The 15,122-nt window shown below is 37.0% G+C and overlaps 1 protein-coding gene across 2 annotated transcripts in view; it reads right to left on the bottom strand.

The window, feature by feature from the left end:
* Positions 1–6,176: 6,176 nt before the first annotated feature.
* Positions 6,177–15,122, bottom strand: part of PTAR1 (protein prenyltransferase alpha subunit repeat containing 1) — a 39,654-nt gene continuing 30,708 nt past the window's right edge. The window contains exons 7-8 of one of the 2 annotated variants that reach the window (XR_009820885.1): positions 12,434–14,601; positions 6,177–9,926 (exon numbers count right to left, since the gene is read on the bottom strand). Coding sequence is in view for 1 of the 2 variants with exons in the window: in XM_062018621.1 (XP_061874605.1) it covers positions 14,253–14,601 (349 nt within the window). In the remaining variant the exon portion in view is untranslated. Of the gene's footprint in view, positions 9,927–10,775; positions 14,602–15,122 lie in introns of those variants that run through there. The other variant, XM_062018621.1, reaches the window with a different exon arrangement.

Raw genomic sequence — 15,122 nt, 5'->3', positions numbered from 1 at the left:
TGCAGCAAAAAATAAAGCCCAGTAGATACAAGGGATTATGTATTTTATGCACAGTTTCTCTCCAATGACACTCTCTCCTCTTGAAAAGCAAGTTACTGGAACAAATTTAAGGAATTCTTTCCTTTAGAGAGGTGAAGAGAGTGACTAGATGACCTCTTGAGGTCCCTTCCCATTGTTAAGGTTCTGTGATTTTGTGAAATGAGTGGCTAGATCAGAAATGTTCTGGCATTAGTGTATGAACAAAGTTAAAGTGAAAGGCAGCATTATGGCCTTTGTTAGAGAGCTGGGATCTTTCATTACTTTGTCAGCCCTGCTCAAAATACATACATAGGTATGTCAACGTATGGTCAGATATAATGATTTTTTCCACAAAGAAGTAAGACAAGAAGAAGATAAAATCTCCCAGATCTTCATTTTGTCCCTCTTAGGTGAATTATAGGAGACAGATGTGCTTCTAAACCAGTGCAGACAAATTTAAAGTAGTGACAGTCCATTTCCTTTGAAAAAAAATATTAGTCTTGCTGTAAAGATATAGCCAACTATTATGGTTTTATGCACTCTCTCTCTTCCTGAGTAAAGGCTGCTGTGAAAACAGTATGTGCAGAAATTAATTTCCCTTGCCATTGTTGAAGCTGTGGTAAGCAGGAGTCTAAGCAGTTAACGGCGATAGGTATGAGTTTATAGGTCTTATTTTTCTTTTCCATATGCAATATGTTCATGCAGAAAGTATCAATACTGAGACTGGATATGGTGGCTGATCTGTAGTAGATCACAAAAATGTCATGGATTCCTTGCTGCAGTTACAACATCACAGTAAAAATGATGGCTGCTACTGATTGATCTAAGCACTCTCCATACTCTGTTTTTGCGTGATTTGTAAACTGAAATCACCTAAATATATGTGTACATCCATATATATTCCTGTATTATTGAAAAACACACGAATAAAAAGATACCTGACCTGGAATAAAAAATTTCTCCTTGAGAGCATGACCAGTGACCCATGGAGATGAAGAGGCGAGGCCAGAGCACTGTGTCCCAGCCGCCTCTTCCACAGGATTCTTGTAAGACAGTTTATTCAACAATTTGCATTGTGAAATATATTCACACTGAGTATTCCTTGTGTTTTGGGTCCCTAAGAGGAGCTGTGGTGTGCTGAGCAATGCAAAGCACAAACTGAAAAGGAATTTTGTGCTGAATGCTAGAAGAGCTATGTAAAAACGTGATGTATATCATTAAGTGCTCACTATACAAAGGCGTCAAGTCTTTCAAAGCAGAATCAAAATGAATGGTTATTTCCCCAGCTTTAGTCTTTAGCTTTACTGTGTTAACAATCAATGTATAAAGAATGAGCACCATTGCTTTATTGCACAGGAAAGTTGAAAAAATGACGAAGTAGGAAATTAAAGCACTAGTAGCTAACAAAGTATCAGATGCTATGTATCAAATAGCAATACTAAAGTCCCATTCATTGCAATATGGTGTAAAGAGATTGTAGACACCATGAAAATAGAGATGCCAGCCATGGCAATGTTTATCAAAACACTATCAAGTGCTGGCACTCCACCCATAAGACCAAAAGGCTTTTGTTTCCTTTCTCACTTTCCATTACCTTTGGTTAGTAATAATCTACTTTAGTGTAACTGTCAAGCCCTTTCACAATACACCACATGGCTTACACTGTTCTGAACAAGTCACAGCAGGCAGGTGCCTATAAACACAAAACCACAGATGAAATCTTGTCCTTCTCCTGCAGGTTTACAAAAAGGGAAAAACAACAAATAATGACTGCTTAGTACCACAGCATATTGCTTAATCCATTTAACTACCATATTCAAATACAGTTACGTTCTTTTCTTGAGTGGGGACATGCTCCATATTCGTCTTTGGTGAACTTTTGGTGAGATATAAAAAAAAAAAAAAAAAAAGGGCAAACCTCATATTCACTGGTCCCAGAAAATAACAAAGGGAGAGAAAAATAAGTGTGATAGTATCTTTCACACTAGTTACCATTCAGGGATGTGTAAAGAAGGCTCAACTTCACTAACATAGCCAGACTCCCAGAAACAGCATAAATTAGCTTTCACCCATCACAGAAGGGACAGATCAGGCTTGAGATCTTCTGACAAGCAGGTCCACTGGTCCCCTCCCTGTAATGGTAAAGCAGATTTCTTATGCTGTGCAATTTCTCTCCTTTGGGGTAGTGAATCCATCTTACATTGTGTGACATAAACACCTAAATAATTCAGTAGGCTTCTCCTCACCTCCCCCTTTCTCCTATAGGTTTAAAGGAAAATATGCTTTACATTTCTGCTTCCCTTACGGAAACGTTCTAATTAGAGGAGTGGAGATATGCACCTTGCTTTCTCTCTCCTCAATATCCAGAGTCATCAATGGGTCACTCCAGTGCTACTTTCAACTAGTTCCCACCTACTGTTGGGTGATCTGACAGTTTCACCCACAGCTGGTAAGTTTGCACCGATTAGTATTGTTAGCAGGGGTAGCAGAGAACTGACATTTTCCCATCTCTTTTTCCAGTTTTTAAACTGGAAAATGATTCAGCGCAACTTTGCCCTGTACCAATGAGCATTTTAAGTGTGTATCCCTCTTTTTAACTTGGTGGCACCCACTTAATTAATGCAACTATGTTCTCTCTCACACAAGGTCTGGGCCGTTATAATTGATGACTGAGAAAACCCGCAAGACAGAAAGGGAATTGATCTATTTATATTTCATGTTGTTCCATTTCCATTTTCTAGGCCCTAAGAAACTACTTCTCACCTCTGCCACCCACTCACCTCAGCTTCCTCAGTCAGAGCAGTAGTTGCAGTTTTCCTTGTAAAATGGTGCGAACATAGAGTGAGCAGCTGGAAGTGTATTTTAATTTCTGTATTAATTCAAATGAATTCAAGCCTTGCTAAAAGGCATAAGCTGTGTTTGCTGGGACTGTAGGAACTAATAAATCTATTCCTTTGTAAGGCTTTTTGAAAGGTTTTACTTTCCACTCAAAATGAAAAGTCCTCAGAAAATAAAGAACAAAGCTGTCATGGGATATGATAAACCACAGTGAAGCAAGGTTTTCAACTGCCCTGAGAAGAGGCAAATGCATTTGTGCAAGGACAGATAGAAGGAGAGCCTCTGCTTCTGTAAGGGCATCTGGTCAAGGACCTTCTTGATACAGAAGGGTATAATAAGACTGAAGCCATAAACAAGAATACACAAGAGACACAAACCCAATAGATGAACTAACAAGGACAAAGGCAAGAAACAGACCTTGTCAGTCACATTAATTAATGGGTTATTAAGAAAACACAGGCAAATCAGAAAGTTGCAGCTGATGAGGATGCAAACCCAAGGGCCTGGGATGCCCAAGGGGTCAGTGGGGCTGTGCAAACTGATGAGGGAATGTGGAGGAGTGGGGATGGGGAGGAACAAAGCAGTAGCAGACTGCAAGAGGTACAAAACTGGACAGCCATCTGCAAAACTGGGACTGACAGTACACTGTAAGGATTGCAGCAATGCACAGAGAAGGTTTCCATTTCCCTTTTCCTTAGCAAGAGCCATAATGCCATTCAGTAGTGAAGCCACTCAACTGAGAAAAGTAATTAAGGTCCACAGATTATCAGTGGCTACAAAATTTTCATGGCTGCACTGATATGTTTGCAGCCCTGATAAATCTCCCTGGCTAAAAGAGACTCATTTCCCATGCAACTAAACATGCATACACAGATACACTAACCTGAAGTGACAGTACAGAACTGGGACGCCTTACAGTTTTACTCTGCTTCATGTCTGCATGTGTTTAATTAAAGATGCTTTTTGCTTTAGGGTGGATAATGATAGTAAACAGCTGGACTGATCTCACTCCTTATGCCTTCTATTTGGCTCCTCTTGGTAATCACCAATTGCCATGGAAACTACTAAGTGCACCTGCAACAGTGTCACTTTTCCTGAACAGATGGAGGTGCTAGGCGGATTAATTTTGCTTTGTTTAAAAAAACAAGCTTTAATGGAGAAAGAAGGCAAAACCTCTGAAACCCCACAGGTTCTGCAGCTAAATATCTTTGTTAGCCACCTTGCCTGCCTTTTGAGCTGTAAGCTACTAGGTAAGCTTGCTTTGACAAAAGAAATACTAACACTACAGGGCATGTTGGAGTTGAGAATATATGCAAGAGAAATAAAAAAGCTGTCCCACAGTAAAATCAGAAACTTCCGTTGTGAACGCTCCACTTCAAATGTTGAAACACACCCTCAAAAGGCTGTCTTCTTCTCTCAGACGTTGCATTCCCAGCTTGTCCACGTGTCACCAAACCGGATACATCTCACGTAGGTAACGTTAAGACTTGGTCAAACAACAAAGCTGCTTCAGTTGTCCTTTTTTTCCCCCCTCACATTTTGCCCCACCAACTTTCCCCTCTCTAGAGAGATACTTCCTGACATTAACATTTCCACTTCCTTTCCTTTTGACTTCCAGATACTGAAGAAAAGTACTTCTAAAAGATGCTTTGAGTGTTTGGTTACAAAGGAAGTGGTGAATCCATGGCCTGCTTCGAAAAGGTTCAGGAACCACAGACAGGCTGCAGGGTAATGGCTAGATGCTCTGTACCTCTGAAAAAAAACAGACAATGCCACTCCTGCTTTCTGCCATCCAGCAAAAGAATTCTAGAGATCCTCGCATGCTGCCTGGTAGCTGGGCAACACAATTATTTATTAGAACTGGAAAAAGCAGTGGAAGATTTGAAGCCCTATAGTAGAAAACAAATGAATATTACAAAGTGCAAGTAGAAGAGAATGATTGTGCAGACACATCACATTTTTCATTTCTTATGTGGTGTTAGCTTGTTACATTGTCTGTGTGATAACAAGATAAACCAAGTGGCAATTAAATAAACTTCAGAATTATTGGACCTGTGATTCCAGTCATGCACTGTAAAATACCTAAAATATGCAACTGTCTAACTTTATGTGAAGAATTTTTACATAGTTACACTGAAAAATTCTAATACAGCCATTGGTTAGACAAAAAAAAAAGGCCAACCATACATTCTGTTAATAATTCAATATACATTATATCAATATTTTATATTTATGTTATGAATCTTTTATAAGTATACAACTATGAATTATTAAATATTTGTTAAAATTTTGTGAAAGTCAGAATTATTTTATTAACAGTCTGGAATAGGGAGCTGCTTGACAAGAGTTCAGTGCAGGGCCACCAAGATGATGGAGTGAAGCATCTCCCTTATGATGAAAGACTGACAGAGCTGGGACTCTTTAGCTTGGAGGAGACTGAGGGATGATCTCATTAATGTTCACAAATATGTAAAGCATGGGTGTTAGGAGGATGGAGCCAGGCTTTTCTCAGTGATGTCCAATGATAGGACAAGGGGCAATAGGTATAGGCAGGAACATGAGGTTCCAAAGAAACGTAAGAAATAATTTCTTCACTGCGAGGGTGACGGAGCACTGGAACAGGCTGCCCAGATGGGTTGTTGAGTCTCCTCCTCTCAAGATATTCAAAACCCACCTGGATGAGTTCCTGTGTGACCTACTCTAGGAGGTCCTGCTCTGGCAGAGGGGTTGGACTAGATGATCTCTGAAGGTCCTTTCCAACACTTAAGATTCAGTGATTCTGAAGCAGTTTACTTGCTTTTAAGGTCCATGAAATGTATTCCCTTCAATTATACCAGCACAGAAATTGTATGGACCGCAGATAGAAGGGCAAAAGCTATGCCAGTTGATTCCAGATTTTTAAAAAGGCAAACACCTCACTGAACATCATGCTGAAACACACAGAAGTTACAGCAGCGTGAGCATTGTTCAGCTGTCCAAATTCCGCACTCTAGACAGTATAGCTAGCTGCTTATTGCCAGCAAGAAATATCTTATACAGAAGAGCTACTGTTCATCTCCACCCTTTCACAAACCAATCTTGAACAAAAGATGCATTTGAAAAATTCTTAACTGTCGACCTTTACATCAAAAATGAGTCTGTTGCCATCAACTACATTTGAAAGAACAGTTCCTGTCAAAAGAAGTTTATCACTGAAAAGAGATTAGCAATAGTTAGGAAGAGTATCTGTTGCTAAACAACGAAGTTAGAGTCCAGGGTAAATATGTTGTCAGAGAAAACAGTTTTTTAGGAGATGAAAAGTTTATTTTAAAACTGCCAACATATAACAAAAACAATTTTACACTACTTTCCATTTTCTACAGAAATACAGTAACTTACAGCTGTGCTTAGTTCATTCTGTCACTAATACATATAAAACCAAGCCTGCTGATAAATAAATTAAAAAAAAAAATCTATTTACCAACCACCACCACTAAATTTGTACCTGTAAATTTTGGAAGACTTCTGCATAGAATAGTTAGGACTGTAAAGGTGTGCTGGTTTGTTTTTTTTTTTTTCTATTTTGTACTACAAGGACATGTAAAAATGTAATTAACATGCAATACAAAATATTTGAGATAAACACGGTAAAACTCAAGAGTGCACAACTGGAAAGCAGTGCTAGGATGCCCTCCTGTGTTTGTAACTAGACATTGGAAAACTGAATGTTTTATACGGAGGAATTTCTACTTCCCTTCACAGCAAAACTTGACGTATAACCATGAAAATCTATACTTGGCTAGGTTCCAGTGAAGAGGAACTGAAGGTGTAGAGAAAATTATCTAGTACTAGATAACAACAAATAATTGTAGAACATCTCAAATCAATGTAAGCAGATGCATTTAAAAGAGGAAAATAGCTGTTACCTAGTTATAAGCATTCATGAGATGACAGAATGATGAACGTGCAGTTTATTGTCGCACCATAAATGTATATACCATGCTGGCACAACAGCAACACTTAAGCCATTCACTATATATTAAGACTTTCTCTCTTCAATATCACATCAGTTATCACATGCCACGTAAAAGCTTACTATTCATCCCTAATTGAATAAAACTCGGGCGTGAACCTACCTGCTATCAATTTGCCAGACTTCCCAAACTAATGTGTTACCCTGGTTTACACACAGATGTATTGCATGAAACTGTCTTTCACTACAAAAGAATTAAAAAAACACACAAAAAAAGGGGTGGGGGAGTGAAAGAGGGTGGGGAAAAAATGAAGCTTTCTTAGTTGATACACCATAGTACACATATTTCTTTCTAGCTGCCTTTTTAAAACCTGTAATATTCGAGAACCTTAAACAGTTTTTCCTTAGTCACAAGTGCTGATGAACATACACCACCCTAACTGCATTCTTCCTTGGTAAATGGCCGTATTTATGACTTCAAAGTCATCACTAGAATACATCACACAAAACTGCTATTTATTGGCTGGTATCCTCTCCATGGTGTGGCCTGATCATATGTCAGTGAAGTCAGTGAGAACTTTGTCACTCATTTTAAAAGATGTAAAAAAATCAAGCACTCAGACTGGAAACAAACTAATGGCTAGATCCTGCAAATTATTTCTGAACAAGGGTTTATTACTTGCTCATGCTAAGCTTTCTGATTTAATCAACCCCCAAATTGAGTAAACTAAAACTGTACATACCAGCTTAATGTTTTCTTACGTGTTCTCACTACCTTTTGTCCTTGCACCTAGTGACATAAAATCAAAAAAAGAACCTGTATGAGTGGAATATGTCCTTGCTTAAGTTTTACATTTAAGGTGATGAGCTATAGTTTTAGTAATGCCCTATGATTTTAGGTGCTCATTTTAAAAAATTAGGAATGAATCACATTGTCCAGGAAAAGAGAGGAAAGGTGCTAATACTTTCCAATAAAGTTGAGCCCTTTAAGGAGAGCTTTCAAATCCAATAACTGAAAGTCAGGAGTTATTAAAAAGAAGTAACTTTGCATTTATTTTTTAAAAATATGATTTATTTTATTTTAAAAAATCCCTGAAAGATTGAAAGTAATAGTATAAGACAGGCTACTTCTGGTTTGTATTCAAATACCAATTTCAGTTGCTGGTTTGTGTCTGACATACTGTTCTTAATCTCCTATGATGCTAAAGCATCAAAACGGAAAAATCTTTATCCAGATTATGCCTGTCTGTTCCTTCCTGGAGCACTCCTAATAAAAGTTCCCCAGGTAGGATACTGGCTGAGCACTTCCTGCTTGACAGACCTTACAAACTCTTTTACTGTCTCAAACACTCCCTACAAGCACTCTGAATAAACAGTCTCTAATAATTTGGTTTGTGTATGCACGTATTTGTCCAAGTACTGTGAAAGTAAGGCATATTAAGCAAGAGAGGGGAAGCAAGACATCTTGCCACTTTCAGCAAACATCCTGACATTGGCAATGGTCCTGCTGGATTCAGACTTAGGACAAGCCTTCCATGGAAGAGTTCTGTTTGCAGGCTACCAGTGTTATACAAAAATAGCCATATGTGGAAGATTTTTGCCTTTTTCACAGCACATGACATAAATACAGTTCATCCATCCACCCATCCACATTTACTGTGGGAAAATAAATGCAGGTAATTTATTCACAGATAAGCTCTCTACTGATGACAAAGAAAGAAAACAATTCCCTCTGAAAGGAATTAATCCTACAACTAAGACCAACCACTGAAAAAACAAATTAATGCTTTACATTCACTACCCTGTAGAACATCAGCCACTTAACAGATTACTTTCCAGTGTCTTACTGTCCTGTCATTCCTTCTGCTACAAAATTTTATTAGTTATCTAATTTCTCTGCATTGGAAATGTACATAAAACTTACATAGTCACAACTGTTTATCTGATAGTTTTCCATAGAAAAAAAGCGCAAAATACTATGTTTAAAATATTTATAATATCAAGTTTAAAAGCCATCCTACTTCCTTCTAATACAAAAGCTGTGAGAATTATTTTTCTTTTCACATCTCTTCATAAAATAAACATTTTGCCCTACACAGAATAGTACTTTGATGGACATGATGGTGTTACAAAATTAGTGTTTAATGACTCAAATACCGCAGTGCTGTCACTGCTTTGGATCATAATGCTACTTAAAAACCATTTACTACATCTACTGTTTCTATTACATCACATAATGACAACATTCCCAATCATGGTTTTTGAAATGACCACCCAGTTTTAAATGTAGCCGCCACTTAAAAAAAAGAAAATCTGGAACAAAAAGGAATGAATACAGTAGGTATATATACTATGCCTTGTAAAAATAAGTTCTGGTACCTTGTATCATTTATGTGATTCTTCAATAACAGATAATATTCCGTTAAAAATCCCCAAGCATTTATCTACTTGTTCTACGCAGCCATTCAGGAAATTCTACTGTATTAATAACGTACCACTTCCATAACTTTATTCACAATGAACATACAGGAACACTCCATCCAAGAAAAGCTCTTTTCTTCACAAGACACTCACTTTCCGGTGAAACGAATATGCACCTCACTGTGTAAAAATGGCCTCTAACTCACTACAGTAGGCTATGCCCTGAGAAGTTAATATTACACACTAAGTTAAAGCCCCTAGGAAGTGTCAGGTCTATAATTCAGAAGCATAAACTGTCTACAAGGAATTTCTTGTAAAGCACATATTTCCTGGAAGCACATATTTCCTCCATTTTTCAGAAACACATTGCTTCTTCAGAGGAAAAGACTAATAAAAGTTTATGCTAATTCTAGTTCTCCCAACTTTAATGACAATATACTTTTTTTTTCCCCTCCTTTTAACTCTCCTGGGGTAACTAGATGGCTTCATAGATAAAGCTTTTGCTTTTCACCTCTGAAAGAGGATGCAGGTCTAGCAAAAAAACAGCCTGATGAACTCCACTTAAGGACATCTATCAGAGCACTTTTTAGGAGGTAGAGTTATCTAAATACGAAATGAGGCCACCTTACCAATGCTTTGCTACATTCTTCTTTGCTGGTTGGAAGAACAGAGGAGAGGTTGGGAAGAAAAGACACCTCTGAGCACACAGGAAAAAAAAAAGAAGGAAAATAATCTTAAGACAGAGATACTGAACTTGAATATTAAGTGCATTTGAGAATAGGCAAGCTACTCTCTTTCTTTCGTATAAATACAAAATAGTAAGATTTAATTGCAGAGACCTCTCATCCCCAAATGAGTACAGGACAAACATGCCTTTAATAGTCACATCTACATTTCACTTCACTGCTGCTTTTTCCAAAAGTGTTCTATTAGATACAGCACAGGAGTTTTTGGGGTTTTTTTTCCCCCCTATACTAAGTGCAACAGTTCACTTCCTACTTTATTAAAATAACTACGGAACATTTTTGGAGACAAAATAGCTCCTAAGCAAACCTTGTCCAAAAATTCATTCATCAAGTCTCTGAAGACTCATCACCTAAACTATTCTCTGGTACACATTTCTTTCATGGTATTATGTTATTCTGAAAAAGTATGCTTATGGAGTCTGGCTATGCAGACAAGTCTTTCCAAAACCCTTTGTTTCTGGTCAACAATACTATAAATTACCGTTTCAAAAATTTATCAATTTTCTGCCTATGAAAAAATTTGCTCCTGTCCACATTTTAATTAAAGCATCACTAACATGAAATTGGAAATGCCAGAATTTTTTATTATAAGATAGAATCTAAGCTTTCTCACTATATTGTCAATTCATTTATTTGTCTTAAAACAAGTTCTATAAAAGGTAAATAATCAAACAGTATAAACTGAAAATTTACTTCTCCCCCTTTTAAATAACACAAGGAATTGATTGTATAAATATGTAAGAAGTCAACAAAACACTAACATGCAGACATGACTGGATTAAAAAATATTAATCAGAGTAACTAAGGAAATACGTTCCAATAACAACTTTATACAAAGTTTGTTATAGCAGCTATCTTTAATGCTGCATGTGTTGCACCAGTGACTGTTGACACACAAGAAAAGTCAATAAAATAACAGTAATGTATTTAGCAGCATTCAACTCCTTAAAAAAAGTGACTCCTCCTATTCTAACTTCTGTAGTCTCAAATTACATTTGCTCTCAAATTACATTTGCTCCTCAAAACCCTTTGCTTCTAGCACAAAGAAATTTCTATAAATAATCCAGTTAACAAAGAGAATTTGCGTCAATTCACATGAGGAATACTACAGCAGAAGATAAAAATCAGTGAAGATGCTGAATTTTACATGAACAGGTTTACAGACGTATGAAGTTTGATTTTATATTTGAAGGAACTTCAGAGTAAGTGTCTTGTAATCTGCAACTTCTGTTGGACATGTTCTCTGCAAGCACGTTCACTACCTTATCATTCTCTGATGTAGCTGCACTCAGTAACTTTTATGCACACTAACTACAAAGGGCCTGAAGCCACTTTTTTTTCAATTGGTGCCCAAGTGGGACTCTGCAGCATAATGCAATTGTTAGACTGTTATGTTCCTTGCAGTACATCACACAGTTGTAAGCTTAACGCAACTTATTGGAAATACCTCTTCAATAGTTACATGCTAAAAGGCTTCAGGTCATGGTCAGCTTGAAGCAACTCAGTTATGTCTTTTCTTTTTTAATATAATTTATGTCATTACTATGAAAAAATTAAAGCGTAATTTTGCCACCTTGTGGTTTGCATTTTTTTTCAAAGAGGAAACTTTTATTGTTTAGCTTCCTGTGTGGCTGTCTGGTCTGCAAACATTTGTAACAAATGTAACTATTCTTATAGGATTTTTTTTAAAAAGGAGGGAGCCAGTATGGAAATAGTTGTAGGCTTTAAAAGCCAACACTTAAGAGTCATACTACAGTCATCAGTATTTCATAAAACTAATGGAAACTACTAATTAGAGCTTAGACCATTACTCAAGTACAAATATACAACGCCACTCTGGTCAGTTACAAAGGATCAAATCTTGTCTTCTTACAAGAGTGCATTAACTAGTGCTGATGTGAATAGGAACTGCACATAGGTATACAAGGGTAGCTGTTCGATCTTAAGTGTTTATGATGGAAAGATTATCAAATTCTATAGCACAGTATTTTCACAATATAGCTTTAAGAAAGTCAACTATGACTAACAATTATAGCCTAGAAGAAATATAGAACGGATTTTAAGTCAGATCCTAACATAAATCTTTTCCTCTAAAAATTTCAATCATTCCAGTGCAAGAAAAGAGCATCTCTTCCCTTCCACAGTTTAAGGAATATTTCTTACCGTGCTTCTGCCATCAATATTTTACCCACAAACAGGTAATTTTTGCCAAGGTAAACAGAAGACAACTACTACTAACTGTGTAAGCAATCTAGGACCAAAAATGGTACCCTTATTACGGTGCCAACTGACTTCACACTTTCCAGGTTCATAGTAGTCACAAATGGGATACTGTTAATCAAGGCTATTACACATGTTTTAATGTATCTTTCATACTCAAAAACCATCTGAGATGGTTAAAAAGTTCTTTCTCAAATTAAGAACTTTAGTTCAGACTCCAGTTTGTACCTAAACATACCCATTTGTCAGTTGTCACAGCCAATATCTTAAGCCAAGTGAGACTCTCACTCTGTTCCCACATCTCCTTCACACACTGCATAGATTCTTCTGCAACTAAAATCATCAACCAAGACAGCATTCCAGAGCATCTCAAAAAAAAAAAAAAAAAGCCATGTAAAATGTCCCTAGATATACGGTTTCTGTTGTGGATGAGACAAAGTTTTGCCATGAAGATGCCCAAGCCTAGGTCAGTCTTATCTAGGTACTGTAAACAGGTGAGTGTATATTTAGAAATGTCTGTCAGTCTGTGCCTGAAATGAGTTATGAACATACTCACCACTAGAGGTGGTTTCCTCATTTTGAAATGCAAGTGTAATCTCCATCCATCATATTATTTAGAACTGTTGGAACTCCCCATGTTTTAAGTGCCTTTTTTTCCAAATGTTAGCTTTTGAGCAGGCTGCCTGTTTTGTTTTTCTTTCCTGCCTCACGGCTGCCCTCTCTGCCCAACTAACAGTAGCTTAAAACTTAGCACAGGAGGCACTTTGGGCAGGAGAAATGTATAGCAATTTTGGAAAAATTGCTTGAAAATCTAATCCCCTCAGTGAACTGTCTGGAACAGAGGCAATGTTGCTACTCTACAAGCTTCTAAAGTTGTACAATGTTTCTTCCCTAGTTCTTTGGACCAGCAAAATTCCATTAATGTAGAAAATCCCTTATATAGGCAATATCTAAGGAAATGACAAAGCATTCATGTTTAATTTCACTGGAATAGAAATGCATTTCAAATTCCTTTACAATTTACAGTTACGTAAACAGAGATGTATGGTTGGAGAAGTGCTCTGAAAAGTCAAAAGAGAAAAATCACAAAGACTGAAGCTCTGCAAAAGAACAGAAGTGAAGAGATAGCTCCCTCCAGCTATACATTTTTTGAAATGTATAGTCTCAATGACTAGTCAGAAGAATTACTTTTTTACTCCATTATCTATTGGACTTGCACAGTCTCGGTTAAGTACGTTACCAATGTGTGATTTAGCAGGCTGAGATTCTGTAGTGTACATAATACATTCAGAAATGTGTTATCATCATTAATTCTGGATTGTTGAGATATAATAAATAAATAAATAGAAGTAGGAAAAAAGGTAGTCTAAGAAAAGTATTCCCAAATGTAGCTTTGACTGTTAAGTGTGAACATATGGCTGAACTATTTTGTCACATTTTCCTCTGTCTGCTTTTCAGGATTTCAACTTCTTTGAGTTTTCAATCAAACTCATGTGATAATTAATAAGCAAACACAAATTCAGTTACAATAGTAAAAGGCATGACTCAAACTGTTAACTGGAGCCTTGAGAAAGAAACATTGTAGTTTGTACCGATGGTTGCTAATACAAAATAGCACTCACTGAATATAATCTCAATCTAATAAGGTATTAGAAAGATGCCACTGTAAAACGGAGGAACAACCCGGTAATAGATTTATCTGACACCCACCTATTCTTTTTCCAGACACTGCTTCAAAACCATTTCAGACTTTTTTTTTTTTTTTTAAGTTAAATGATTCAGAGTCCACCTTAATGCAGAAGTTACAAAATAAGAAAACAGCATGGTAGGAAGCTGACCCAGTGATTTCTTAAGAAGACTAAATTGCATTTGTTTAATAAAAAGGTATGCTGGGTCTTTAATAAACTGACAGACTTTTACTCTGAATATGAACTTTAAGACTATTGAAAGAGTGAGAAACACATGGTTAGGTAACACTTTCAACCAAGACATGCATTTGTGTCTGAAAAGAGAATATTGCACTAAAAGAAGAACCCTGAAGACCTGAAACTCTTCCTTCACTGACCTAAAAAAGTAATCAACCATTTCCTGTAAGCAGTAGCAAACCTGGCTTGTTCCACATCCTTACAAGTTGATAATACTTCATCAATGAAACGGTATTCCCTTTCTGGACCAATAGAGTCCTGCATAGGAGCACGCTTCAGGCGTTTTGTTTCTTGGGCATAACCTTGTTTGCTGCTGGATTCATTTAAACCATCAACATCCATAGCTTGTGCCATGTTACTTGTTGCAGGACCACGGTAGGAATTATTCAGAGTTTCATCACTGCTGTCCACAGATGATACCACCACACTCGGAAGAGGAAGCTTGTTGCTTATGTGGTGCTGAAGGTAGAACACAAGCCTTCTTCACAGGAAAATGAAATTACAAGAAAAGAAAAGGAAAGGAAAAAAAAGAGTCAAGTTCTGAAAATAATCCACTGATGTTGCCAAATAGCTTCATTTCATTTGCATCCCACCAGATTCCCCCACAAACCAAAAAAAAAAAAAATCTGCTCACACTCTACAAAAAATGGCTCTGCTGTTATCTACTCAGGTATACACACCTAGCTGAGAGGTGATAAAGGAGAGATCTTCTGTAGCTGATTCATCTACCTATGTTTTGCTCATCTTTTGGTATTGTGAGGAGGTTGATTAACAGTATCTTGTATCTCTTGCACAAACTACAGGAACATGTGGAACTTATACATGAACAAGATACTTCAGTCCAACCAAATTTTTCATTCAATAGCTCTCATTATATAGTCTTGAATGTTTTCCAAAGGCTTATGACATGGTAGCTTAAGCACTCTTTTACTGAGTGGTACCTTTTAAAAGTCAGAAAACCAATCTTTCTGGAAACATTAGACAAAGAACAACCTGCAAATC

The sequence above is a fragment of the Colius striatus genome, chromosome Z, assembly GCF_028858725.1.
Source record: "Colius striatus isolate bColStr4 chromosome Z, bColStr4.1.hap1, whole genome shotgun sequence".
Taxonomy (NCBI): domain Eukaryota; kingdom Metazoa; phylum Chordata; class Aves; order Coliiformes; family Coliidae; genus Colius; species Colius striatus.
The sequence above is the reverse complement of the archived record's forward strand: the minus strand, read 5'-3'. Positions and strand labels throughout refer to the sequence as shown.